Source organism: Aquarana catesbeiana, linkage group LG01, assembly GCF_042186555.1.
Source record: "Aquarana catesbeiana isolate 2022-GZ linkage group LG01, ASM4218655v1, whole genome shotgun sequence".
NCBI lineage: Eukaryota > Metazoa > Chordata > Amphibia > Anura > Ranidae > Aquarana > Aquarana catesbeiana.
This window is the reverse complement of record NC_133324.1, coordinates 745,257,904-745,285,646: the sequence shown is the minus strand read 5'-3', so window position 1 is coordinate 745,285,646 and position 27,743 is coordinate 745,257,904. Positions and strand designations below refer to the sequence as shown.

Here is a 27,743-nt window from a genome sequence, read left to right as displayed (position 1 = left end):
CACCCCCTTAAGTTCCACAGTGAGTATTACAAGCATGCTTTCCCGCATATGCAGACTGATTTCACCGTTGTGGGTTTAGTAACACTTTAATTAAACAAACTGAAGTTAGAAGCTGATTGGTTAATATGCACAACTGCACCAGATTCTGTGTGCATCAGTATTAGTAAATCACCCCAAAATTTCTTATGAGATCTTTGAGATATACACCTTATGGTCCTGCATGCAAGGATGGCTTCATAGGATGCTGCAAGAAAAAGGAGCCACCCTAAAACAGGAGACCTGGGGCACCAGCTTAAACTCCAATATAGGCAGGATTAAGATAAAGAAGCTGTATATTCAGTAAATGATTAAGGGTGCACTTACAATGGGCACGGTTGAATTGAATGGTTCCCAAGTTCAATTGTCTCCCCACCTTTCTTCCCTACTGGTCTGCACTCACACTGGGCTGTAAGCAAGTGTTCCCGGGCACACTTACATCATCACCTCTGCCAATCAGACCAAAGCGATCCCTGTTTTTGTGTTCAGTGATCTATAGAAAGTTCTGCGCCCAGGCATGGTTTACGTTCACACTGAAGTGATTTATACTGGACCACAAGTTAACCATGTCCAAGACCACTTGGAAGAAGGATTGTATACTTACCCGTTATTGGGCATGCTTTGGAGCACTCACACTTCAAAAATGAACAGACCAAGGGGATGGGGCATGGGTAAAACTGCCAGTGTGAGTGCACCCTAAGTCAGCTACTAAAAGTGATTAAAAAATTGGGTCTGATATCACTTAAAGTGGCGTTCCACTTGTTTTTGTGCTTATTAAAAGTCAACAGCTACAAAAAAAGTTGCTGACTTTTAATAAACACACACTCACCTGTCCCAGGATCCAGCGATGTGGACGCCCAAATTCTCGCTTCTCTCCCTTGCCTCTCCCCGGCACCGGAATTCAAGTGTGGGCACTCGCTGCGCCTCCTCAATGGTTAGGCAATTGTTTGGGATCTTGAAATGCATTATTCCCAATGCACACATTCCTGTAAAGATGGCTGTATTCAAAAATGGGTGCTAAAGTGACCACCAGCTGGAACCGTGTATAGTCAAAGGAAGTAATGTCTCCAGCACACCAGGATCTCCAAAAATGGGTCCAAAACTTTAATCAGCGATCACATAATTACAGCAGAAAGCGATGTCACATGCCTGATGATGGGGTGCTGCGTGGCTCCGAAACATCGCTTTCTGCTGTAATTATGTGATCGCTGATTAAAGTTTTGAACCCAGTTTTGGAGATCCTGGTGTGCTGGTGACATTACTTCCTTTGACATTGTCTGGGACCTGTGACGTGTTCCAGAAGATTTAAGGGAAGGAGGGGGAGAGGAGAACTTCCTCAAGACGCCTAGGTGGTCCGAGCGGAAGTGGGAGCAGGTACCTGTCAAAACTAGGTACCTGCTCCCCCTCTACCCAAAACAATTACACGCCAAATGTGGCATAGAAAGGGGGGGTTTGCTCAAAGTAGAACTTCCCCTTTTGGGTGGAGCTCCACTTTAAATACTAAAAACTTGTCAACTGTGCAACAAATGTCCCAAGGCATTATTAACTTATATTTTGTACAGTTCCACAAACAAACTTTCTGTATATTCAAGTGGTCTTCTAGATTTTGGCCAAATCATAAATAAATAAATATTGTAAATAAAATCTGATCATCACACTAATAAATAAATGCACATGAGGATCTACTTTACTAGTACTCTAATTCTTGTTACAAACCCATATGCAGGAAACTGCTTCATCTAGCTCTTGTGTTTTTAAGATATATATGTTGACATCAACAATTCTTTTAAAATTGTAATATTTCAATAAAATATGTAATTTTTTACTATTTTAGTACATGCTCCTTTTCTGCCCTGTACAGTCCGATACTCTTTTTTTTCCCCCCTCTAGTCTATAAGTCTATATTGCTTGCATATTTGTGTACATCATTTTGAACTATTATGTATGAGGACACCCACTCAGTCCAAGAACGAATAAAATTTCTGTGTCAGCAGATATGAAATCTGTCTGTTAAAAGTTAATACTCTTAGTATGGTGCAAATGTTCAAATGTTGGCTGCAATCTGAGTGACTAATGTCCCCTTAAGGGTCATGGACTGTGATCTCCTCCTCCCCTGGCCCTTCCTTTGACCTTTGGACAATTCTTTGTTCCTGTCTGCAATGTTACCCCTGATCAGACTGTGCACATATAACAGCAGCACCTTGCAAGCTTGACTTCATTTGAAAACTACCAACCAAGCAGGTGCAAGGCATATTGGACCTGCAACATGTCACGAATATACCAGCAGGGGGCTCTCTTCATCCAGATTGTACTGCTCTTCTCCAGCACTTATTGCGTGAGTATAAACATTTTTCAATAGGAGGAAAACATATAGTAAATAAATGCGATTAAAAAAACAGAAAATGCATGATTATAACTTTTAAAACCAAATTTAAATATACAATTTTAGTACAATTTATTGTAAATATACCATTGCTAAGAAATTATGTAACAGATACAACAGAAAGAAAACAAGGATAGATTACATATATTAAATTTAATATATTAAAATGTAATTATTATTATATTTTTATTACTATTTGTCTTTTTCTTTTTTATAGCAATACAATTTAAAGCCAAACAGGGACAACTGTTGCATTTTAGATGAACGATTCGTAAGTATTCTTTACTATGTCTTCCCCTAAGAACTCTGTAGATTGGAACAACAGTATCTTACAGATCTTTTTAATTGTAGGGGGAATACTGTCCAACTACATGTGGAGTCTCAGACTACTTAAGCAGATATCAGTCAGACGTTGACACAGAACTGCAATACCTCGAAGGACTGTTAGGCAGAATCACTAATGACACCTCAGAAACCACAGTAATTGTAGAGGACATACGGCTAATTGGGACCAAGCCCGCAACATCTCCACAAGGTAAGCATTAGTACATATTTACAGAACATTTGTGTGCATACACAAGTTCATTTCATTTTTTTGATAAATCACTGAAAGAGTTAGGTGCATGTTTACAAATGTCAACTTTTGTTTTTCAGTTATTGAAAACCCAACTCAGAAATCCAGAAATATGTTGGATGATATTTCAAGATATGAACAGACAGTTGTGCAGAATGAACAGAGCATACAGTGAGTGTTCCTGTGTTAATGACATGTTTGTATTTTTAGTATAGTATATATATTTACACTATATTGTCAAAAGTATTGGGATGCCTGCCTTTACACGCACATAAACTTTAATAGCATCCCATTCTTAGTCTGTAAGGTTCAATATTGAGTTGGCCCATCCTTTCCAGCTATAACAGCTTCAACTCTTCTGGGAAGGCTTTCCACAAGGATTTGGAGTGTGTCTATGGTAATGTTTGATCATTCTTCCAGAAGCGCATTTGTGGGGTCAGGCACTGATGTTGGACGAGTCTGTCTCTGCTCTAATTCATCCCAAAGGTGTTTTATCAGGTTGAGGTCAAGACTCTGGCCAATCAAGTTCCTCCATCCCAAACTCGCTCATCCATGTCTTTATTGAAGTGCTTTGTGCACTGCTGAGCAGTCATGTTGGAACAGGAAGGGGCCATCCCCAAACTGTTTCCACAAAGTTGGGAGCATGAAATTGTCCCATATGTCTTGGTATGCTGATGCCTTAAGAGCTCCCTTCACAGGAACTAAGGGGCCAAACCCAACCCCTGAAAAACAACCCCACACCATAATCCTGATTTCAGCCCGATAGAACACCTTTGGGATGAATTTGAGCGGAGACTGTGAGCCAGGCTTTCTCGTCCAACATCAGTGCCTGACCTCACAAATGTGCTTCTGGAAGAATGTTCAAACATTCCAAAAGAAACACTCCTAAACCTTGTGGACAGCCTTCCCAGAAGCGTTGAAGCTGTTATAGCTGCAAAGGGTGAGCCAACTCAATATTGAACCCTACGTACTAAGACTGGGATGCCAGTAAAGTTCATGTGCATGCAAAGGCAGGTGTCCCAATACTTTTGACAAAATAGTGTGTGTGTGTGTGTGTATATATATATATATATATATATATATATATATATATATATATGTATATATATAATATTATATTATATTTTTAGTATATTTTAGTATTCCTAATTTTATTGTTGATCAATGCAAGAGCAAAGTCTTCAGTAATGAAGGATTCAGTAATATAATGTTTTATTTAGTCTAACAGTGCACTTGTAAAATAAGTTTTCAAGAGAAATATATTTCATTTTCAGGTACCATTCAGGCCTGGAAAATGTACTGATAGCCTAAATAAAAAAGGGTAAAAAAATATATCTGTATGTTGCATAGTTGAGCATTTTTCCTTATATTATCAAACTAATACGGAGATACTAGTTTTTCCAATTCACTTCATTTTGTCTCAAGTTTGGATCATTCTCATTCATTGGGTTGATTTATTAAAGAGAATATAGAATAGAATGTTCACTTGACGAAGAGAATATGGTGAAACTGTTATTACTTTGAGCACCCAATAATCTTCATGGGAGCTAAAAAAACAGGATTTGTGCTTGCACACACTTCGCTATTGAAGTAGGCATAGATTTTTCTTATTTACAAAGCTAACTGAATATTTACTCTGCAAAGTGAATACCCTTTAATTCTTTCAGTAAAGCAACTGGATTTTGACCCACTGGTAGCATTGAAGTCCTTGTAGCAAAGTGAACCAGAGCTGATCTTTAATAATGAGGTATTTTCAACCTCCTCAATTTAATACAAATAATAATACATGTATTATATTTATTGCGCTTGGTGGCATCACCAAATCCATTTTATCACTCTGGACAGAAATAAAATATGGTGCTAGATATTTCCCAGTCGTGGAACTAAAACATTTACATTATTGTACATTAATAAAAAAAATAAGGCATATTCAAATTAATTGCATAAAAGCTGCAAGGAGCAATGGGCTAGTATTTGTGTTACTAAAACTTTTTTTTTTTAGTTTTAGATACAATAGAAAAAGATTAGAACCCCCATTAAAGTTTCTATTGCTTGGAAGAACATCCATCCAGCACCTTTATTTTATTGCCTTGCAGAACCAAAGACAAAAAAGGGTCACCACAAAAAAAAAAAAAAAAAAAGGGGGCACCACCGCTGCCTTTAAAAAAAAAAAAAATAAATAATTGATGCAAATCATCAGTGTGATACCGTGGGGCAGGTCCCCCTAGAGACCTAAAAGCCTTGTTGGCTATCATTGCTGTAAGGCAAGGGAGTCACCGACATCTGGTGAGTGCGGTGTGTAGCCATTACAGCACCTACAAGGGACTCAATACTGCACTAAAGACTTTTTTTGCACTTTTATTGCACTATGTCACTTTATTTATAATTTCTTGTCACCATTGTGCAATATTCACTACTGATGTTTACAGTTTATCAATTGTAGCCCATATCAGCATATTTATATGGTATAGCAAACGCTGCCTGAGATTAATATTGATTAACCCTTTGCTGAACATAATAGACAGCAGCTGCACACATTAGTACCATCCAGGCGTGGGTGTTTTTTCTTCTTTTTTTGTAAATCATCAGTGTGTTTTATGTTTTTTTTGTTTTTTATTTAATATCCATATATTTTTAGTATAGTTTAAAGTTTGTAATTAGTAATGTCTATGTTTATTAAACACTGAGGCTCTGCTTCCTGCTTTAGCCTGGTGCGACATGACAAGCCGCACCCTATTGTCGGCAATGGAACTGTTCAAATCGGCGCAACTCGGTCTTTGCGGTGCTGCACCGATTTGAAAAAAAGGTTCCTGCACTTTTTTTTGCGATTTCAGGTGCGACTTGCATGAAGTCACACAGATGTCAGCCAAGTCACACCTGAAGTCGCGCTGACCTGCGGCTTTGAAATTGTGCAACTTTGAGTGAAGTCAGATTCAGTGTGAATGTGGGAATATAGTGCTACACATTAGGGTTGAGCTAATAAAGAAGTAGAGGCTCCTTTAGCAAAATGAATGTTAGTGAATAAAATGATACAGTGTTTACTTTGAATATTCAATCACGTTCAAGCCAATTTCAAAACAAGATTTTTGTTTTTTTACTACCACGTGGTTGGGTATTCATTGTGAACGCATCTTCTCCCTATTTTTTACTTTGCAAAGAAAAATATTCACTTTGCCAAGAGAACAACCTCAACTCCTTTAGTACATCACCCCTAGTGTCTTCAATAGGACCTGTTTCACTGATACTGTATATTGGATTGCAGTTTCTGGTGAAAAACTCAACTTTTGGGCCAATTGATCTGCATTATGTTATTCAATTCAATTGAATAAAATTCTAATGTGTGAAACACAACACACATCAAATGAATACACACCAAGAAAACATGATCTTACATATGGGGTGAACCCCAGCCTTACAAATAATTTCTTCTTCAGGATAGTGTACAGAAGCATCTCTTAGTAGTCATGATACAATCTCTATGGGAACGCTCAGACTGATGCAGCTTGTGCATCCATTAAACTTGTTGTGAATGGATATATAAGAACAATGTCATGGTCACTATGAAGCTCCCTTGAGAAAAGCTCCCTTGAAAAAAGAGAGCATATATTAAGAACATCATTGCTCTGTGCAACATGAAAATAGGATGAAACTCTGTATAAACAATACCTAAAAAAGGTAAAGCTGATATTTTTTTGATTTGTTATAGATACCTGCAAGATTTACTAACTTCCAACACAGAAAAAATTGCCCTGTTAAAACAGAGGATTGGAAACTTGGAAGTACAATGCCAGCAGCCATGCAAAGAGAGCGTTCAAATCCAGGAAATAACAGGAAAAGGTATGTATTCATGTTATAAAGACACGATGACACGAGTAGCATACAAGCCTATAATTTCGTCTACATTGTTGCTTTTTAACCACTTCAGCCCTGGAAGATTTGGCTGCTCAATGACCAGAACATTTTTTGTGAAACGGCACTGCGTCGTTTGACAATTGCGCGGTTGTGCAACGCTGTACCCAAACAAAATTGACGTCCTTTTTTTCGCACAAATAGAGCTTTCTTTTGGTGGTATTTGATCATCTCTGGGGTTTTTATTTTTTGCGCTATAGACAAAAAAATAGCGACAATTTTGAAAAAAACACAATATTTTGTACTTTTTGTTATAATAAATATCCCCAATTTTTTTTAAAAAAAGTTAATTTTTTCCTCAGTTTAGGTCGATATGTATTCTTCTACATATTTTTGGTAATAAAAATCGCAATGAGCACATATTGATTGGTTTGCAGCACAGTGGTGTAGTGGTTAGCACTAGCAGCAGAAAGGGTCGCTGGTTCAAATCCCGACCACGACACCATCTGCCTGGAGTTTGCATGTTCTCCCTGTGCCTGCGTGGGTTTCCTCCCACACTCTAAAGACATGCTGGTAGGTTGTTCGGATGCTGTCTTAATTTGCTCCTAGTATATGTGTGTTAGGGACCTTAGGTTGTAAGCTCCTTGAGGGTAGGGATTGAATGTACAATGTATATGTAAAGCGCTGCATAAATTGACGGCGCTATATAAGTACCTGAAATAATAATAATAATGGCATTCTTATACATTTTTTTTTTTTACTAGTAATGGCGGTGATCTGCGATTTGTATCGGGACTGCGACATTATGGCATACAGATCGGACACTTTTGACACATTTTTGGGACCATTGACAAATATACAGTGATCAGTGCTATAAAAATGCACTGATTACTGTGTAAATGTCACTGGCAGGAAAGGGGTTAACACTAGGGTGGCGTTCAAGGGGTTAACTGTGTTCCCTAGTGTGTGTTCTCACTGTAGAGGAATGGGACTGACTAGAGGAGATGACAGATCGCTGTTCGCAGCTAGTAGGAACTCAAGATCTGCCTATCCTCTTCTCACAGAACAGTGATTTGTGTGTTTACACACACACGTCCCTGTTCTGGCTCTCGTGCCCGTGATCGCGTGTAGCCGGCGGTCATCACAACTGCTGGCCACTCGCATCAGACCCCCGCAGTGCAGCTGCGCCCGCATTCCTCTGGCGGCGCCAGCGCGCCTGCTATCCCACTTAAAGGAGCCAACGTACAGCTATGACGGCTCGCGGGACCGTGCCAACCTGCTGCAGTATAATGACGGTGGCTGGTCAGCAAGCTAAGGTCACTGCATCTTCACTTTATGCCATGGTTAAGGTATTTAAAACGTGAAAGCAGAGAGTAGCAATTATATCATGGGAAGAAGGCTGCTCCATCCCTGATACACTAGACAAAAGATATCTCCCGTGGGACTTTGTTGCAGCAATAGAAATAACACAATTACTAATTGGTGTATAAAAAATAGACAGTGGAGTCCATGCTGTCAACCCATGCTGTGTGGCTTTATAGGAGATTGCTCTCCTTTTGCTGCAGTTGTCTACCATCCAGCTTTCCACATATATTTTGTGGCCTCTTACTCCTCCATTGGTGAATGCGAGCAAGCCGCCTCTGTTGCCTTCTCCTTGATAGCCATTGATCTTCTGTGGGGCTGGAGGTCTGGGTTGGGCTGAGACTGAGCCATTACCTGTCGGTCTGGACATCCGGTCTCGTTCATACCTTTGATTGCTTCCACTTCCGTATCCCCCTGCAGTATATGTATATTGTAGGAATGGTATAAGATCAGGACGTGAAATGTCTAGACCAGCCAATTTTAAACCTGTTGTTCAATAAAAGTTTTTCTATTTTTTATGCACCAATTTGTAATTATGTGATGTCTATTGCTGCAACAAGGTATTTAAAACTTATGCTGGCCATACACTATTAGATTTTCAGACTAATGTTTGAATGTCCTTCAAATTTTCTCATCACGGTCGAACTTTGATTTGACCCTACTAACAATTTGGGAATGGAACAAACGTTCCTTAAACAAACGTTTTTTAATTGACATGTAATGAAAATGTAAACATTTTATTTTGTTTAAAAGTTTCATGTTAATGGGGTGGGGAGGAACCAGGAGTGGCAAATATAAGTGGAATGACCTTCAGTTTTAATCCAGATGGATGAGAAGAGATAATAGGTGAATGCAGTGTATTATGGCTACTGTTTCAGCAATATCCCAAGCTAGAGGATTTTATTGATAAAGAAATGTCTTTCGCTCCCTAGATTGCCAAGATGTTGCAAACAAAGGAGCACGTGTCAGTGGTCTCTACTACATTAAGCCTGTTAAAGCCAAACAACAATTCCTGGTTTATTGTGAAATTGATTCATCTGGCTTAGGATGGACTGTTATCCAAAGGGTGAGTGAAAGCATACTGTAGCTTTTATGAAATAAAAAGGTTTTCCTCTTTCAACAAGTACATGGAAAACCATTTAGCTTGGAAACAATGAATAACAATAGGATTCATATCACTTGAACCCCCATTGATCTCTTCATATTGCACTATTTCTGGGTTCAGTATGTGTTTACGTTCAACTGAGAACACACTTGTTTTTTTGAGAAATACACTAAAATGGTCTATCAAAGTGTTTAAGTGAACCTAGCAACTGTCTGCTGTGGACTTATCGACAAACATTAATGAACAGATGGAACTGCTCATTTTATTTTTCACGTTAAGCTTAGAATATGTAACCCTGTCATGTTTCATAACAAATCTTTTTTCTTCTTTTCTTAGAGGCTTGATGGTAGTGTGGACTTCAACAAGAACTGGAACCAGTACAAAGAAGGATTTGGATACTTATCTCCAACAGACACAACAGAGTTTTGGTTGGGAAATGAGAAGACACACCTTCTAAGTACACAGAGTACAATTCCATATGTTCTCCGGATAGAGGTGGAAGACTGGACTGGTCAGACAAGGTAATCTTAGCTGACAACATATTTGTCTGGGGTTTAAATCCAGATAAAAGCCATAAAAAAGCAACAAAAAACAAATTATATAAAATATATATTTCTAAAAGCTGCTATCTCTATAAATGGCAATAGCCTATACTGATCAATGAGAATATAGCTTTAAGCATCTAGGAAAGATAAGACTATATTTTTTTTAAAAAAATAAAACTACCGCCATTTTAGTAATCTGTAAAAAGCCATATAGAGTAAATTCTGTGATTAACTAAAATCAATTATTTATTTTGATGTCAGAATAGAATAGAAAATACATTTACAGGAATTGAAACATACTGATATGAAATTATCTTTCCTTTGTCTATCTAGCACAGCCGATTATGCCACGTTCAGACTGGGTGCTGAGAAGGACAATTACAGGCTAACCTATGCTTACTTCATTGGTGGTGAAGCTGGAGATGCCTTTGATGGATTTGATTTTGGAGATGACCCCAGTGACAAGTTCTTTACTTCTCACAATGGCATGCAGTTCAGTACATATGACAAAGATAATGATAAATTTGAAGGAAACTGTGCTGAACAAGATGGCTCTGGCTGGTGGATGAACAGATGCCATGCTGGACACCTCAATGGCAAATATTATCAAGGTAAGGATAACTTAAGAAACAGTTGTTGTGGATAGGTTGGTTTACTATTCAGCTTCTTATATCTGCCTCCCTAACAAAGATGAAAATTCTGCCGTAAATTCATGCTAGTAAAACTAATTGGCAGTTTTTGCAACCACCTTTGGTTGCATTGACAGAATATGAAGGCTGCTATTACTGACCTATCCTTTCATGCTTTCTAAGTTACTGACTTGAAGTAAGTATGCAGATCAGGAGTTCTAAAATAACTCTGACATTATAAAATGCATGCTTGTTCCAGGTAAGTAACACTGAAAGTACTGTTAGGGACAGCCAAACAATTAGTATTTTTAGAAGGAGGTCAGCATTGGTAGGCCACATATTAAGCCCTGGACCATTTCGCTGGCCAAAGACCAAAGCACTTTTTGCGATTCGACACAGCATCGCTTTAACTGACAATTGCGCAGTCGTGCAACATGGCTGCCAAACAAAATTGACATCCTTTTTTCCCCACAAATAGAGCTTTCTTTTGGTGGTATTTGATCACCTCTGCGGTTTTTATTTTTTGCGCTATAAACAAAAAAAAGCGACAATTTGAAAAAATGCATTATTTTTTAATTTTTGCTATAATAAATATCCCCCAAAAATATATAAAAAAACATTTTTTTCCTCAGTTTAGGCTGATATGTATTCTTCTACATATTTTTGGTAAAAAAAAATTGCAATAAGCGTTTATTGATCGGTTTGCGCAAAAGTTATAGCGTTTACAAAATAGGGGATAGTTTTATGGCATTTTTATCAATATTTTTTTTTACTAGTAATGGTGGCGATCTGCGATTTTTATCATGACTGCGACATTATGACGAACACAACGGACAATTCTGACACATTTTTGGACCATTGTCATTTTTACAGCGATCAGTGCTAAAACTATAAAATTGCACTGATTACTGTAAAAATGACACTGGCAGTGACAGGGTTAACCACTGGGGGGGCTAGGAAAGGGTTAACTGTGTCCTAGGGAGTGATTCTAACTGTTAGGGGGCGTGGCTACGAGTGACACATCACTGATCACCGTTCCCGATCACAGGAAGCTGTAATCAGTGACAGTGTCACTAGGCAGAAAGGGGAGATGCTTGTTTACATTAGCATCTCCCCGTTCTTCCTCTCCATGAGATGATCGCGGGTATCCCCGCAGACATTGAGTCCGCGGGACCCGCGATCCGACTTACTGAGCTCCCGGCGGGCGCGCTTTAAAGGGCCACGTACAGGTACGTGATTCTGCCTGTACGTGACCTTCTGCTGCAGTATATCTGCATGAGGCGGTTGGGAAGCGGTTAAAGTGGTGCTAAAGGCAGAAGGTTTTTTTACTTTAATACTTTCTATACATTAAGGTAAAAAACCTTTTGGGTGCAGTTGCCCTCCTTTATACTTACCTGAGCCCCATCTCCATCCAGCGGTGTACATGAGAGCAGTGGCTCTCCCGGGTCTCTCACTCCTCATTGGCTTACACAGCAGTGGGAGACATTGGCTCCTGCTGCTGTCAATTACAGCCAGTGAGCCAAAGAGGAGAGAGCGGGGGGGGGCTGGGCTGAGCCATGATCTGTGCGTGAATGAACAATATCCATTCACAAGAGCGTGGCTCGGGAGTGAGCCTGCTTGAGTGCACCTATAGCAAGAGGCTAGCTAATGGGGGAACACTCTGCAGGGGGAGGAGCCAGGGACCCAAATATAAGAGGATCTGCTCTGTGCAAAGACATTGCACAGAGTAGGTATTTTTTTAATTCCAACCTTTAGAATCACTTTAAATGTGTACCTGCACTTTTGGTGCAGTTATGCTTTTTTTTTTAACTCCCACCCACCCCATGCATCCCTCTTCAGTATTATCATGCTCACTTGTTCTTGATCCTGTGAGATATCAGCGTGTGGCTTTGTCAGTACCGCACAGCTGCTCTCCATAAATGCACTTTGCACTCCAGTTTAATCCTATGGAGGCCCGTGGAATGAAAACTTTTATTCCATACCAACAAGATTTGAGTGAAAGTGCAGATTGCATTAGTAGGCCTGGCTTAGAAGACAAGCTGCTGTGTGGCACTGAGAAAGGCACACAGATGATATTTTGCTGAATTGGTGCAGTTAGACTTTAAACACTGGAGATCCTGGAGGGTACATTGTCCTAGTGTTACCATAGCTTGGTAGAGTCATTGAAGATCTGTGTGTTATGACATCTGGTTCCCATCGGGAAACCTATACCTTTTACGAAGTAAGGTATCAAAGTGGAAAAAGTATATAGGTAATTGTTTGCAATTTAGTCATTTCCTCTCCAGTAAATATACAGTATGTATCCAGATTATGTATAATATTACTTGTTTACGTTGTTCAGTCTCAGTGGCTGTATAAAATTAAACTGTTCCATAACTCTGTTTATATGATGTTCCTTTTCAGGTGGTACTTACAGTGAAGCTGACTCTCAACCTGCTGGCTATGACAATGGTATCATTTGGGTAACATGGCGGACCCGCTGGTATTCAATGAAGAAAACCTCAATGAAAATCATTCCCTTTAACCGATATGGAACAGATGGTGGACAGCAGTTTGTATCTAAAGGATCTAAGGTCGGGTCTGAAGGCCGAGGAGATATATAATATTGTAAAACACTGACATTTACAACACCCCCACCTTGACCTTGTATCTACAGTCTATATTATTCTCCAGACTTCATGTTTTGCAGTTAACTATGTTTACAATAAAATACCCAAAGTATGTGAAGATATGCCTCATTTTGACACAACTGTGTGGATTAAGTCATGGAAAATTCAGACAAGTTTAATGTAAAATATTGTATATTTGTGTTTGAGACAAAACCACTAAGAAAAATCCATACACATTGGCATTTATTTAAAAAATGTATTTCCCTTCAAGCGTTTTAGAAACTTTCAATAAATGCAGTACACACTTTTTTTTTTTTTACAACAGCTGAACATATTGTTTGAATTGTTTGAATAAAGTTTCTCTACCTAAATATAATCCGAGATGGACATCTGGCTGGCAGATGTAACACAACAAACTTTTCCCAATGACATTTATTTAACATTTAACAATTAAAATGTAAAGTTTAATAACAACATACGGCCGTACTGCAGCTGAATTCTCCATCATATTTGTTTGATAGCAAATTGGGGAATAGGGGGATTTACAAAGGGTGGCACTTATCATTTTTTTTGTCATTCCTGTGATTTTTTTTGCGTTCTCAGGAAACTACAGAGTATCTACAGTTATGTTTTTTTCTCTTATATTTGTGGAATCTCTCATAGCTATTAGGTGGTACATGTACAGATGATTAAGCAATTTGTAGATAATTTACATAGATGACTCCTGTTTGAAATTACTGGGTAGAGATTTTCTACAGAAACTATTAGCACATCAAGACTGAAACATTTTAATTTGCCATGCAATACTTTTATACTGACTATTATGACAGGGAGGGCTATTTTACATCTAATATGCAGATAGGTGCCTTATACATGGCAGGAAAACATTATTTTGGCAACTAGTTAACAGCACTTAGTTGGTAATGACTATATATATCCAACACTTAGTAATTAAGGTTTGATCATACAATGATATAATGAGGCACTACATATATACAGGAAGCTTTGACCAACTGTATTATAGCTAACAAAATACTGACATTTTATGGGGCCACCTAATGCTCAAACCTTTCCTTACTTAGCTATAAGTGTAAAGCCAATTTTTTTTATAGATCTGTCTGACTGTAATGCTGGCCATATATTATACAATTTTCTTGTCCAATTTTCCTTTAGACTTACCAAAACCATATAATATGAGGTCATACCTAAACACTTTCAATTTGTATTTAATCAGGGAGGCCCTTGCACTACATGGTTGAAGGTAAATATAAAGGAAATTGAACAAGAAAATTCTATATAGCATGACCAGCCTAAATCTGAAAAAGTCAGTTTTGAAAACCATGTGCCCACTCTATTTTCTTCAGCATGTGCACATGCTTCATGTATTTTTATTTAAAGTGTATCTTTAGCCAGTTTTTTGTTTTGGATAGGGTAGGGAAAGATTAAAAGCCCTGACAGTTTTTTTTCTGCATACCATTGGGGAAATTTCCCTTTACTTCCTGCCCCAGAGACACAACAAGACATTAGGACAATAGAGGTAAATTTCCCTGTTATACAGTTTAGCCCCATTGGAAGATTTCCTTTTCACCTCTTGTTTTTGGGACAAATCTTTGATTTAACTTCTCTTCCTCGGTGACAATAGTCACTGGTACAACTAGAGAAGAAAACCACACCTTTGGGAACACATTTTATTGTATTAATGTATCACTGCAATCAGTTGTGAATCAGTTGTGATACTTTATAAGATTTAGGAGCTAGCTATACAAGAATTTTGTAACGTGTTATTGGTAGATTTACTTCAACTGCCGTATGTTACATACTATGTTTATGTGTTCCCAGAGTGGGGTTTTTGTTCTTTTCGCGGTATGGTGTATTAATTATTATTTTCTCTCATTATAGGCTGGAGACATATAAACTGACAAATTTAAATAAAAGCACAAGATTTGTGGGATGCGGAACATGCCAGATTTTTGCAGTCTAAACTTGCACTATGTTAAATAGGAAAACAAAACACATTAAATAACATATTAAATCCAAAATACAGTCTCAATATTTTATTCAAAAGAAAATTATTTGTGTTTTGCTATTTAACCTTTCTCTATCCTTTTTATGCTTCTTACCCACACATTTTGTATAAAGACCAAAAGTCAACTACAAGTCATTGTCTGAAATGATCTGCCCTTGGTTCCTATATATAAACCTGTGTTAAGCATGGTAATTCCTGAACTGTTTGTGGTGTAAGGTGTACCCAGAGGGACCATATCTCTAGATCATCATCTTAACTACTTAATATAGAGTGGGATTTTTAAGGTGCCAAATGTGAGTCAAAGACCATATATTAAAACCACACAGATATACAGTACTAAACTTTATTACAAATATATAAGAATCAATAAAAGACAGGCCATTGCCATTTCATACTTTTAATTTGTAAACAAAAATAGCATGAACAAGTACATTTAAAGCATGTCTCACAGCCACCACTGCTATTTATGGATGTGCTTATAATCTCTACCAATATACCTTGCATCACATAATAAAATAACTATTGTTCCCTAACAAGTCCAGTCCATATGTGAAATGGGTGAAAATGTAGCGCTAGTGAGAAAACAGTGCTAGTAAACTGTGTAAATACATGAATAAACATATACATAAGTGATACAATCTAAATGTAAATAAGTCCCAATTGTAAGACAATAGAAGACAAGTAATGAATCCCAAGTGGGTCAGTCCCAAGCCATGGCGGGTACACCACAAATGAAGGATTGTGCATATAAGGAGCCAGGGGCACCACAAACAAAGGATTCTTCATATAAGGAGCCAGGAACACCAGGGTTAGTATCCGTAGCAAATGACAACAATAAAAAATGAGAATGGGTACTCTTACCGGAACCAGTGGACCTGGATGTCAGCGACACCAGGTCGGACAGGCATGGGTATCCGAAACCTCGGTATGACAGGAACAGTCCGGAGGATCCTGAAGTGTCAAACCCTCTGTCAAACAGAGGTACAGAAGCAGTCAACGATGTCCTCGAGGGCCCAATATTCTCACACTGGAGTCACAACCATGGAGCCAGCCACTGAGCCATGGATGACCGGATGGAAGGGTCAGGCAGGCTAGCAGTGTTCACCTTAGATCAAGCCACAACAAGTCCATATGTGGTTTTCAGAGTCAGTGGCTGTATACTTTACGTGTATCGCTATCTGCTTCCTCAAGAGGTCTAGGTAAACGAAATCATAGCATATAATGTATGAGTAATTCATGCAATGATCATATAATGTGAAAGACTAAAGCCTCGTACACATGATCGGATTTTGCAACTGGAAATGTGTGATGACAGGCTGTTGGCGGAAAATCTGACCGTTTGTACTCTCCATCGGACAATTTTTGTTGGATTTTTCACGAACAAATGTTGGATAGCAGGTTTTAAAACTGTCCACAGACAAATGTCTGCGTGTCGGATTTTCGGAGCGTGTGTACACAAGTCCGTCAGACAAAAGTCCAAATTACAAACACACATGCTTGGAACCAAGGACGAGCCAGAAGCGGTCGGTCTTGTAAACTAGCGTTCGTAATGGAGAATTAACATTCGTGACGTGGCAAACTATGAAATCTCAAAATGCAGCGCACATTTTCTTCTTCTTTAATGGGATAATAATGAAGCTTCTTTGCTGGTGATACTGATGGAGTTATTGCAAACACATTTTCAAAGGCTTTTTTCTAGTGATATCAAGAATAATATTATTATGCTTTTTTTTTTTTTTTTTTTTTTTTTTTTTTTTGGGCAAGTTACCACAACACCATTATGCCATAGTTTTTAAGGTCAAAGATACAACTATGTTGGTGTCCCTTGTCAATTTTACATTGTATTTTTTTTAAATGTAACTGCCTACACCGAAACTGTCATTTGAAGTAAAACACACAGCCAAGTTTTATTCTCCACAATTTTTTTTATTGTGCATTAAAAGAAAAAACTAATAAAATTAGACATGCTATCTGCCAATAGAACTTAACCAAAAAGTGCATTCTATGCATCCAAAAATATAGAAAATATAATAAATCAAATCATTATTATTCAACCAAAAAAATAAATAAAAGCCTCATGCATGTGTCCTGCTTCTTAATATAGGGGGTCAACAATGCTAAGAGTTGGTGAAAGCAGGGGTCCGGCATCCGGAGAGAATTCCGAAAATCATCTGGATTATTCTCCTGGAGCTCCCGCAGCAATGGCATATGACATAATTGGCCATGATTAATAAAGCAACCAATTTTTGGTCTAAGAAATCCTCCTCCTCTTGTTCCTGGACTGGACTTGGGTCTAAGCAATAACTCCAAGGCCAATAATAAATAACGCGTTATCTTCTCCGATTCCGCAATATGTCTGGTTGACGAACGGCCATTCAGAAACGAACTGAAAAGCACGAAACGAAAAGCACAAAATCAAAAACGCTAAATGAAAAGCGCAAAATGAAAAGCGCAAATTGACACTCACCAAACTTCTACTAACACAAAATTAGCAGAAGGAGCCCAAAGGGTGGCGCTAAAGAGCTGAAACCACGTAGAATGTCACTACGTTCGTGTTTGTTAGCCAACTATTCCTTGCTGTTTGTATACAAGACAAGTTTGGGCCAACGCCCTTCGGACAAAAGTCCACGGTGGAAAATCCAATCGTGTGTATGAGGCTTTACACAAAGCGTAAAATCAAACTAGAATGTAATGTAGCTAATTGGGACCGAAGCACTGGATCCGAATACTATTACCTGTTAGATTTCAGCCTGTCACAGTGAAAAGTAGGGATGGGCGAATGGTTCGGCCCGAACTTTCGTTGTTCAGACGTTCGGCGAACATCCAAACCGACCACAATGCATTGCAGCGGTGAACAGTGCATTGCAAGCACTGATTGGCTGAAGCAGTGAAAGCTTCAGCCAATCAAGGCACAGAGCACTGTCAGAGTCATGATTGGAGTCATGATTGGACACTGTCATCATGACTCTATCCAATCATGGCTCATTCCCGCCCCACAGTATAAAAGTATTCTTTCAATGGCAGCCATTTTCAGTGTGATTTTGGCGTGGAGAGAGATAGAACAGGGCTCTGTTCAGTGCTATTAGTTAGTTAGTGTGCTATACTGTGCTATTTTGCTTCAATTGTCAGTGTAGAATATTAGTTTAGTGTCAGTCTAGGGATAGTGTGAGTGTAGTGAGGAGGGCCATCATTCAGCTTTGCATAGTGTGCAGCTAGAGTAGGGACAGTTCAGATAGTTTCACTGTAGTGTAGTGAGACCGTGTCATTCATATATACATTCGTGTACAGTAGGGACAGCTCAGATAGTTTCAGTGTGGTGTAGTGAGACAGTGTCAGTAATCTTTACATTAGTGTATAGCTAGAGTAGATAGCGTCAGTGTTGTGACCGTTGAACACTGTCTATTTGATTGCGTTACTGCCAGTTTAACGCCATATAGTTTTGTGTGCGTTACTGCCAGTTTAACGCCATATAGTTCTTTGTGCGATACTGCCAGTTTAACGCCATATAGTTCTGTGTGCGTTACTGCCAGTTTATCGCCATATAGTTTTGTGTGTTACTGCAAGTTTAATGCCATTTACTTCTGTATGCGTTACTGCAAGTTTAACACCATTTACTTCTGTGTGCATTACTGCAAGTTTAATGCTATATAGTTCTGTGCGTCACTGTACGTTTGGCGCATTATATTGCAGTATATTATAGTGTATCCGTGGAGTGTGTCTGTGTAATGTGAGTACTCAAATTAAAGTGCACCAAACACCACTTTACATTGATTAAAGTACATCTACATACAGATTTCCACTTCTTCTTTACATTTGCTTATAAGCACCACCCCCATCCTCCCAATAATGTCTGGGAGGACAACAAGGAGCGGCAGACATTCCCTTGGCACTGTAAGCAACAAATGTGTCCACAGGCAAAGGTGGACGTGGTGGTCAGTCCTCAGGCAGAGCACCATTTCATCTGTTTAGTGAGTTTGTCCATGCTATACAGCCACAGCATGCAGAGGAGGTGGTGGACTGGCTTACTAAACCTTCCTCATCCTCCTCATCCTCTGTCACACAAGCAGAGACAAGTGTGCAGTCCCCTGCAGTGGCCAGAGTGGATAAACCTGCCTCCTTGTCCACATCTATTCCTGCCATAGCCCCAACATCAGCCATGGAGGAGTCAGCTGAGTTATTTGATCACAGCATCAGCCACTTGCTCCTTGATGATGCCCAGCCATTACTGGATTCAGATGTTGGTTCTGAGGTTGAGGATTTTTAAAGTGAGGTCCTTCGCGCTACTAATTAAGTGAATATATGATATAAACTAATGTGAAGTCAGTGAAATCACTGCAAGATCTAAAGTGTACATTTAAACACAAAAAGGGGTAAATGATAATAAAAGTGATCCGCGCAGACTTCTAACACATTAAAGCGGAGTTCCCCTTAAAAAAACTTAAAAAAATTAAAAGTCAGCAGCTACAAATACTGCAGCTGCTGACTTTTAATAATCGAACACTTACCTGTCTTGGGGTCCAGCGATGCAGGGGGACGAAGCCCCGCTCGTCTCCCCCTCCACTCAGTGGTGCCGGCATTTTAACTGTGGGCGCAAGGCTGTGGCTGCACAGCCGAGCACCCACTGCGCATGCGCGAGCCGTGCCGCGCGCCGTGACAGGCCGCGCAATCATCTGGGACCTGTCACGTGTCCTAGATGATTGACAGAAGGAGGGGAAAGAGGCGATCTCCCTTCCTGCGCCGAGGGAAGTGACGTCAGGAGCCCAGGCGCAGAAGGAGGCAGACTACGAGGGACCCCTAGCAACAGGCATTTAGAGGTGAGTAAAAAAAAAATTTTCTCTAAATGTTTTTTTTTTTTTAAGCACATTAATTATTTTTTTTTGGGGGGGGTGGAACTCCACTTTAATATTGAGGTGAAATAATCCAAATCATTGGTAAAAAAGTAAACACAGTAATTGAAATCCAAAATGAGTGTGTATACATCAAAAAAAGTCCAAATCAAAGTGATAAAGTGACAATAATCATGAGTGTCCATAATCCTGGTGAATCTTCTAAATAGACAGTTATGTTGTGAAATTGATGTTAATCTTCATGACTAGATAGTCATGTAATGCTCCCAGAGCTCTTATCTCCAGATGGAGAACAATAAGCCTTGGATCGGTATTCTGAGATGGGATCGCCTGTATATCGTCCGTATTGCCAATTGATGTCCGTGTGGATGGTTATAGACGTGGTTCGCAATCTGCTGAATAAACCTTCTCCCTTCTGACAGCTTGGTTAGCCTCAGGATCTCGTGGTTCCGTTATGGACATTCAATATTCGCCATTAAAAGAAATAAAAGAAAACAGGCTTCCCATAGTGTAATATGTAAAGATAATACAATTTATTAGAAATGCCAAGTTGCCTCTTACATTTAAAAAGATAAAAATAAGCTTATCTGTGTGTATCCATGTGTCAAACACGCTCCTTGCATCACTTCCTGTCTCTCAGACTTCCGGCCAATCCCTATGCACGTTACAACATGTAACTTCATCAGAGGAACCGGATTGGTTGTTGACCCATTCTATTTATGTGTAGGAACAGGAAGTGAGGTTGAGGATGACAGGAACATGAGCCTAGAGAGAGGGAGAACATTGGTAGACAAATTGGCATTCATGTTCCCCCAGCCGCAGCGTATTGCCAAGTTGACTCCAGTGGTAATGATGATGATGAAGATGGAGGAGATGGAGATGGAGATGATGATTATGATGAGGTCACTGATGCGACTTGGGTGCCAGATAGAGCAGAGGAGGAAACTGAAGGTGAGGCAGCACAACCCCAAGGAGGCCGACATCAAGAAAGAGTAGAGAGCAGACACCCTATTCCATAACATTCTGCAGCTGTTATCTCCCGGCCCACTCCCCAAAGCTCAACTGTCTGGGCCTTTTTCAGCACATCTGCAGCAGATCACACTGTTGCTATCTGCAAACTGTGTCTCAGGCACATCAAAAACACTAGCCATTTGGGTACCACATGCAAGGCATTTAATGTCCAAACACTCAGACCATTGGCAAGAGCACCTAAAAGCCACACAAAAGGGGCACAAATCTGTCCCTCCTCCTTACCCACTTCAGTCTGCCCCTGCTATACCGAGTCATTACCTCTCAGCAGCCTCTACTGACAGGGATGATGGTATAGCACAGGGTGTCCAAGGTCCTAGCACCACATCTTCCAGCAGCACACCACCAGCTGTAGACTGTAGTCGGCAAATTTCTCTGCCCCATCTGCTGCAGCGGAAAATAAAATAAATACAGTCCCTGCCACCCACACACCCAGTGTCTAAATGCAAGCTTGTCAAAGCTGTTGGCTCTCCAACTTTCGCCTTTCAGCCTGGTGAATTCTGCCCCCTTCTATGAATTTGCAGAATGTGCTGTACCACAATGGGAGGTTCCCAGTCGCTACTACTTTTCTCGTAACGCCGTTCCATCTCTCTACCATCATGTGGAAGGGAATGTTCTGGCATCATTGGGCAAGGCAGTCAGCTGTAAAATCAACCTTACTGCTGACACGTGGTCCAGCAAGCATGGGCAGAGACGATATATTTCGTTCACAGCACACTGGGTAACGCTGCTTGCAACTGGTAAGGATGCAGGACAGGGCTCGGTGCTGCGGCTTGTTGTGCCCCCACATCTCCATACAGCTGGTGGTGATGATGCCAGACCTGTGAGCTCTACCCCCTCCTCCTCCTCTGCCACCTCCATGCCCTCCTCTGTAGAATTGTCCTATGAACATCAGGTACCCCCTAAACGTTCAAAGGGCTATTCCATGAGTCAGGCTAAGAGGTTCCATGCAGTGCTTCAGCTGGTGTGTTTAGGGGACAGGAACCACACCAGAGCAGAGATTCTTGCAGCTCTGCAGGGACAGGCCCAGAGGTGGTTCACACCATGCCAACTGGAGCCAGGAATGGTGGTGTGTGATAATGGCTCAGACAGGGGAAGTTGACAGGGAAAGTTGACACATTTCCCTGAGACAGGGAAAGTTGACACATGTGCCATGCCTGGGACATGTCCTCAATTTGGTGGTGCAGCGTTTCCTAAATACCTACCCAGGGTTGCGAGCTTTTGCTAAAGCTGGCCAGAAGAGTCTGTAACCATTTCAGGCGGTCATACACAGCCAGTGCTCGATTGGCTGAAATTCAGCGGAAATTCCACCTGCCCGTAAACCGCCTGTTTTGTGACATGGCCACCAGGTGGAACTCGAATTTGGTAATGCTGCAGCAACTATACATGCAGTAGAGGGCTGTCAACGAGTACCTGTTTGACAGGTGCATATTATCGCAATTTTTTACAGCAAGGCCAATTCTTGCTTTCATCAAAAGTACCTCTATAGGGTTACTTTTATTTATTGTTTTTATTACAAGTTTTGGTAAACACAACACATATACAACTTAGGTACCTATGTTACACAAATACAATAATGGAGAAAATGCATTTATTTGTCAGAGTGAGTTGCTTGTCATATAATGAAACCAGAGTTGATAACACTGCTCCCCAACCAGTATATGACCATTAATTATATTACAAATATCTCTACCAGTGAAACCAAAAATATTACTCAACTGATTCCAGGACTTGAAATTCCAACCTCTGTCCACCTCTCTGTAACATATTGTCTGCAATAAACCAGGATTCACTGAGCATTATCTAGTTCGTCTAGCCGTTTACGCCAAACTTTGTCAAATTTCAGGGGACAGCCCCTATTTGCGTATGTGTCTTTATACAGAGGAAGGCGGTCGTTGACCAACCGCTTCCACTGTGCACAGGAAGGGGGATCAGGCTTTTTCCACTGCATTGCAATATTCTTCCTGGCATAAAATAGTAACAACCCAATCATTGTGCGTTTTGCTATTGTTGGGACAAGATTTTCTATCAAGCCCAGTAGGCAAACCTCCATCACCTGCGGTAAATTGGTTGATGCAACTCTGTTTGTCAGGTTGAGTACCTCACTCCAATATTGTTGTACTTTAGGGCATTGCCAGAAAATGTGGGAAAAATCTCCTGGTGAGGTGCCACATCTCCAGCAGTCCGAAGAGTGTTCAGAGTTCATCACATGAAGTCTGTGTGGAGTGAAGTAAGCCCTATGTACAATTTTAAACTGTACCAATCTGTCCCGTATGGAAACTAACGAACGAAAAGGGAAGTCCCAGACATCATCCCAGTCATCATTGTCCAATGCGGGGATATCTCGTTGCCAACAGGACCAAAGTTTATCAAGAGGTGGCAAAGACACAAAAATCAAATGTGCATATATGCGTGATGTGGGCTTTTCTGCACAACCAGATCTGAGCATCTTCTCCAGCTCCGACTGGGTCAGGATGCAGGATGAGCAGGGAAATTGTGCCGCAAATGCATGTGATAGTTGGAAGTAACGAAACTGGTAATACTTCGATAAATTGTAGGAAAGATGGGAGGAGGGGAGGAGGGAGGCCTGCGATACTATGTGTGATATGAGTTTTATGCCAGGGCCCGCAGGGTAGTAAGCATAGAGGGGGTCAGTGGGTATGGGGCACGGGGGCCCCTGTAGATTAGAAATTGAAGGGCTTCCAAAGAGCCCACTACCATGGCCTCCAGCACAGTAGATGCGTTAGTTCTGTTGGGGTTTAGCCACCAAACCACAGTCACCAGCTGTGCGGCCAGGAAATATTTATGACAATCTGGAAATGCCATGCCGCCTTGCGACGTTGGCCTCATCAAGGTCGACAGCCGGTATCTGGGTGGGGTAGGGCCCCATAAGAAGGAGGAAAACAGTCGATTGAGTTTTTTAAAGAAGGATTTAGGGACCCACTGCGGAGAATGGCGAAATAGGTAAGTGAATCTGGGAATAATTTTCATTTTGAGGAGGTTGACTCTACCCCAAATGGATAAAGGCAATTTACTCCATGACTTAAATTTTGTTTTCGTGTCACCAAGTATTGGGTCTAGATTCAATCTAATGAAGTCCGAAGCTTGAGTGGAGACATGGACCCCTAAGTATTTAAAGGTGTTGACCCATTGTAATGAACTATCTGAGGGGGATGTAGCTCTGGCAGCCTGATCTATTGGGAATAGAGTGGATTTTGACCAGTTGACCTTAAGTCCAGTTACCACAGAAAAAGTATTTAGGACTGTCAATGCCCCTTGTAATGATGGGCCAGCGTCGTTGAGAAAGAGAACCATATCATCTGCATACAGGGGCCACCCTTTCCTCCAGCAAGCCCTTTGATGTGAGGCGATGTACGCAATGCCTCCGCCACCGGCTCAATGGCAAGAGCAAACAAGACCGGAGAAAGAGGGCAGCCCTGTCTAGTTCCCCTGAAGAGTCGGAACGGAGCAGATAATCTACTTCCTAGGCGTACCGAGGAAGAGGGGCATTTGTATATCGCCTGAAGCCATTTGATAAACAGTATTGGGAATCCCATTCTACGTAATGTCTCCCATAGAAAGGGCCATTCAACCGTATCAAATGCCTTTTCTATATCTAGTAAGGCTATTGCTCTTGTCCCGGTGTTGTGGTGCTGGGCATGTATGTTAGTAAACAGTCTCCTAAGGTTAACACCTGTGGACCTACGAGGCATGAATCCCGTTTGGTCTGGATCTATCACCGAGGGTAGCAGGGGGTACAGTCGGAGGGCCAAAAGTTTAGTTAATATTTTGAGATCGTTGTTTAATAACGCAATTGGTCTATACGAGGTACACAAAGCAGGGTCCTTAGGGCATTTATGTATTAGAGTGAGGTAAGCATGGTGCATTGAAGCAGGTAAATCACCATTAGCTAAGCAAGCAGTGTACAACTGGGCCAATATAGGCGCCAAGAGGTCACCATGTGCTTTATAAAAATCTATCGGCAGGCCCCGGCGCCTTTCCGGAGGGAAAGGACCAGATAGCGCCTAAAACCTCCAAAGCCGTAAATGGTTGGCCAAGTGACTCTTGCTCAACATCCGAGAGCCAGCCAAGCACCAATGGATCCAGGAGGTCCTGCAATGTCTCAGACTGGAAATCAGAGGGGAGAGCGGAGGTATAAAGCGTTTCATAGAAGGTGTTAAACGTTTGCAGTATTCCCGAGGGGGAGGTCACCGTCTCCCCATCGGGAGAACGCAAATTAGAGACAACTGTAAGTGGTTGATCATGTTGTGCCAGCATGGCTAAAAAATGGCCATTTTTGTCTCCCTGCTCAAAAAAACGCTGCCTTCCCTTATACATGTCTAGCCGTGTGACTTCTGTCAGATGTAAGTTTAGTGTTCTCTGAGCTGCCCTTAGCAAATCGAAATGAGCAGGAGTGGGGTCTGCACTATATGTAGAGGCATGATCCGTCACTGACTGTTGTAACAGTTGAGTCTCCTGAATCTGATGCTTCTTGATGCTAGCTATAGATGAAATGTACTGCCCTCTAGTATAGGCCTTGAACGCGTCCCACACCACTTTTGGAGAAGAGGACCCGGTATTCAATTCCCAAAATTCTGCCAACCTGGGTGGGATTGTATCCGCCAACTCAGGATGGGAGACCCACTGTGCCCCCAGCCTCCATAAAGCAGCGTTACGATATGCAGGAGAACGAAGCACTACAGCCAATGGGCTATGATCTGACAGCCCACTTGGCAAGTAGGACGCCTCCATAACATCTGCCAACAGCGCCGGATTATAAAAAGCCAAGTCTATTCGCGATGCAGTCTTGTGGGAGGCTGAAAAGCACGAATAGGCTCTGGTAGTAGGGTGTTTCCACCTCCAGATCTCCTCCAGACCCACTGTCTGGGCCCAGACAGTTAGATCAGCACAATGATTCTCAGGTGGGATAGGCCTATCTAATTCCGGGGAGATGATGGCATTAAAATCTCCCATTAAATCATGGCATTAAAATCTCCCACAACTTTTCCCCCGGGCAAAAGGGTGTCGCCTTCTCCAAGACCGCATAGTATGTCAGGTGAAAAAGGTGGGGGTATATATAGGCTGATTACAATATATCTTTGAAACCAATGCGTAAACACCACTATAGCATATTTGCCCTAGGGGTCCATGCAAACCTCCTCGACCGTACATGGAAAATTCTTGTGTATTAATATTGAGACCCCCCTGGCATACGTAGAATACGTAGCATGGAGGGAGGAGGGGCGGGTCATGACGTAAGACGTCTGACGGGAGGGGAGGAGAAGGAGGTGTGCTGGCCGGCCAGCGTTAGCGGCCGCGTGCTTGATCAAACAAGCAGCTCTGCGGATGGGAGGTCGGGAGGACGGGATAGAGCACGGAGCGCCGCCCGCAGAGCTACGGGATCCATGGTCCGGATGAACAGCCGGAAGCTTCCGCGAGCGGCACGCAGCCCTGGGAGAGGAATGGAGGCATAGCCCCTGGTTGCCTAGCTCGCGCTCCCCCGGGCCCCCGTCCTCGCCCCCCCTTGCCTTCACACCGCCCTGCTATTCGGGCAGCTGCCGGAGCGCCGCGTCTTGATGCCCCGGCATCCACTGCTGTCGGAGGTGCAGAGGGAATAGCGAAACAGCCTGTGTCTACCCACTCCTAGGCAATCGATCAGACGAATCCCCTGTCAGCTCAGGGAGGGTGGAAAGGAACCCCTAGAGCCAAGCCTGTGTAGGTAAGAGTGGAACAGCAGTCCCGCTGTAAAAGGGATGAAGACCGCTGGAAGGTATGGAAATCAAATAGGATCTTAAGAAAATGTCCCCTTCTGATCTTTGATATACAAATACACTGGTTGATATAACTGTCCTCACATGTGTTGCATTGCTCTCCCGATATTTGTAACTACAAAGGGTGAAAGTTATCGTGAAATATAAGTGTTATCAGTCCTGGAATAATCCCCGTTGGGGGAGAAACATTTAAGATAACATACACGATTATTTATTTTCTGTCTCTTTATCTTATTTGCACTACCTGCTGAAACACCTTTGCATAGGCTCAATAACTAAGAACGGAAAATAATCAACAAACAAAGCGACGCCCAAGATGGGGATGGGGGGCGTACGGAAAACCCCTAAAGATAGCTCCGCAAGCGGTACCGCCTCTGGGAGTACTATTAAGCAATATATGAATCGCGGAGGCAGCCCGGGAAATCCCCGCTTAGAGACCCAAAAGTCAACCCTGACTGAAAAAAAAATGGGGGGGACTGGAAAAGTTGCACAGACCCCTGAACACTCAAGACAGGACTCCTCAGTTGATAGTATTCTAGATAATACCCGAATGGAGGAAGGCAGTCAAGATATGCAACCCCCCTCAAAAAACGAGATAATAGAAATGTTTAAAGCACTCGAACTAGCAATCAAAACGGAAATAAATGTTTTAAGGATGGATCTGGGGGGTATTCTTGCTAGAGTGGAAAAAACTGAGGACATATTAGATAAACAAGAACAGGACCTCTCTGAAATAAAAGAACAACTTAAAATTATACACCAAAATCAAATAAAAATCTGTTACAGATTAGAAGATCAAGAAAACAGAAATCGCAGACAAAATTTGAGAATCAGAGGGGTCCCAGAGAGGAAGGATGAAGATTTAAAAAAGATTATGGTAGACATTTTTGGTCCTATCCTGGAACTAGGGGGTGGGGAATTCCCCAAAATCGAGCGGATTCACCGGATAGGTAGACGGGACACAAGTCGCACGGAGAG

The 27,743-nt window shown here is 41.3% G+C and overlaps 1 protein-coding gene across 2 annotated transcripts; it reads left to right on the top strand.

Moving 5' to 3' along the window:
• The first annotated feature begins 2,213 nt into the window (after nt 1-2,213).
• FGG (fibrinogen gamma chain) lies at nt 2,214-15,131 on the top strand. Of its 2 annotated transcripts, XM_073605495.1 has the most exons (10): nt 2,214-2,371; nt 2,637-2,690; nt 2,771-2,954; nt 3,074-3,164; nt 6,700-6,830; nt 9,137-9,270; nt 9,646-9,830; nt 10,188-10,465; nt 12,887-13,056; nt 14,992-15,131. In XM_073605495.1, the coding sequence occupies exons 1-10, from the start codon at nt 2,303-2,305 to the stop codon at nt 15,004-15,006; spliced, it is 1,311 nt and encodes a 436-aa protein (XP_073461596.1). In that variant the 5' UTR covers nt 2,214-2,302; the 3' UTR covers nt 15,007-15,131. The 2 variants fall into 2 exon arrangements, with proteins under 2 accessions (XP_073461596.1, XP_073461587.1); XM_073605486.1 differs by lacking the exon at nt 14,992-15,131 and having other exon boundaries at nt 12,887-13,210.
• Nucleotides 15,132-27,743: the final 12,612 nt, after the last annotated feature.

Coding starts and splice junctions, on each gene's coding strand:
- FGG (XM_073605486.1), top strand. CDS start 2,303: ATGTCACGAATATACCAGCAGGGGGCTCTCTTCATCCAGATTGTACTG. Junction 6,831..9,136: donor CCAGGAAATAACAGGAAAAG/GTATGTATTCAT, acceptor TTCGCTCCCTAG/ATTGCCAAGATGTTGCAAAC. Junction 10,466..12,886: donor CAATGGCAAATATTATCAAG/GTAAGGATAACT, acceptor GTTCCTTTTCAG/GTGGTACTTACAGTGAAGCT.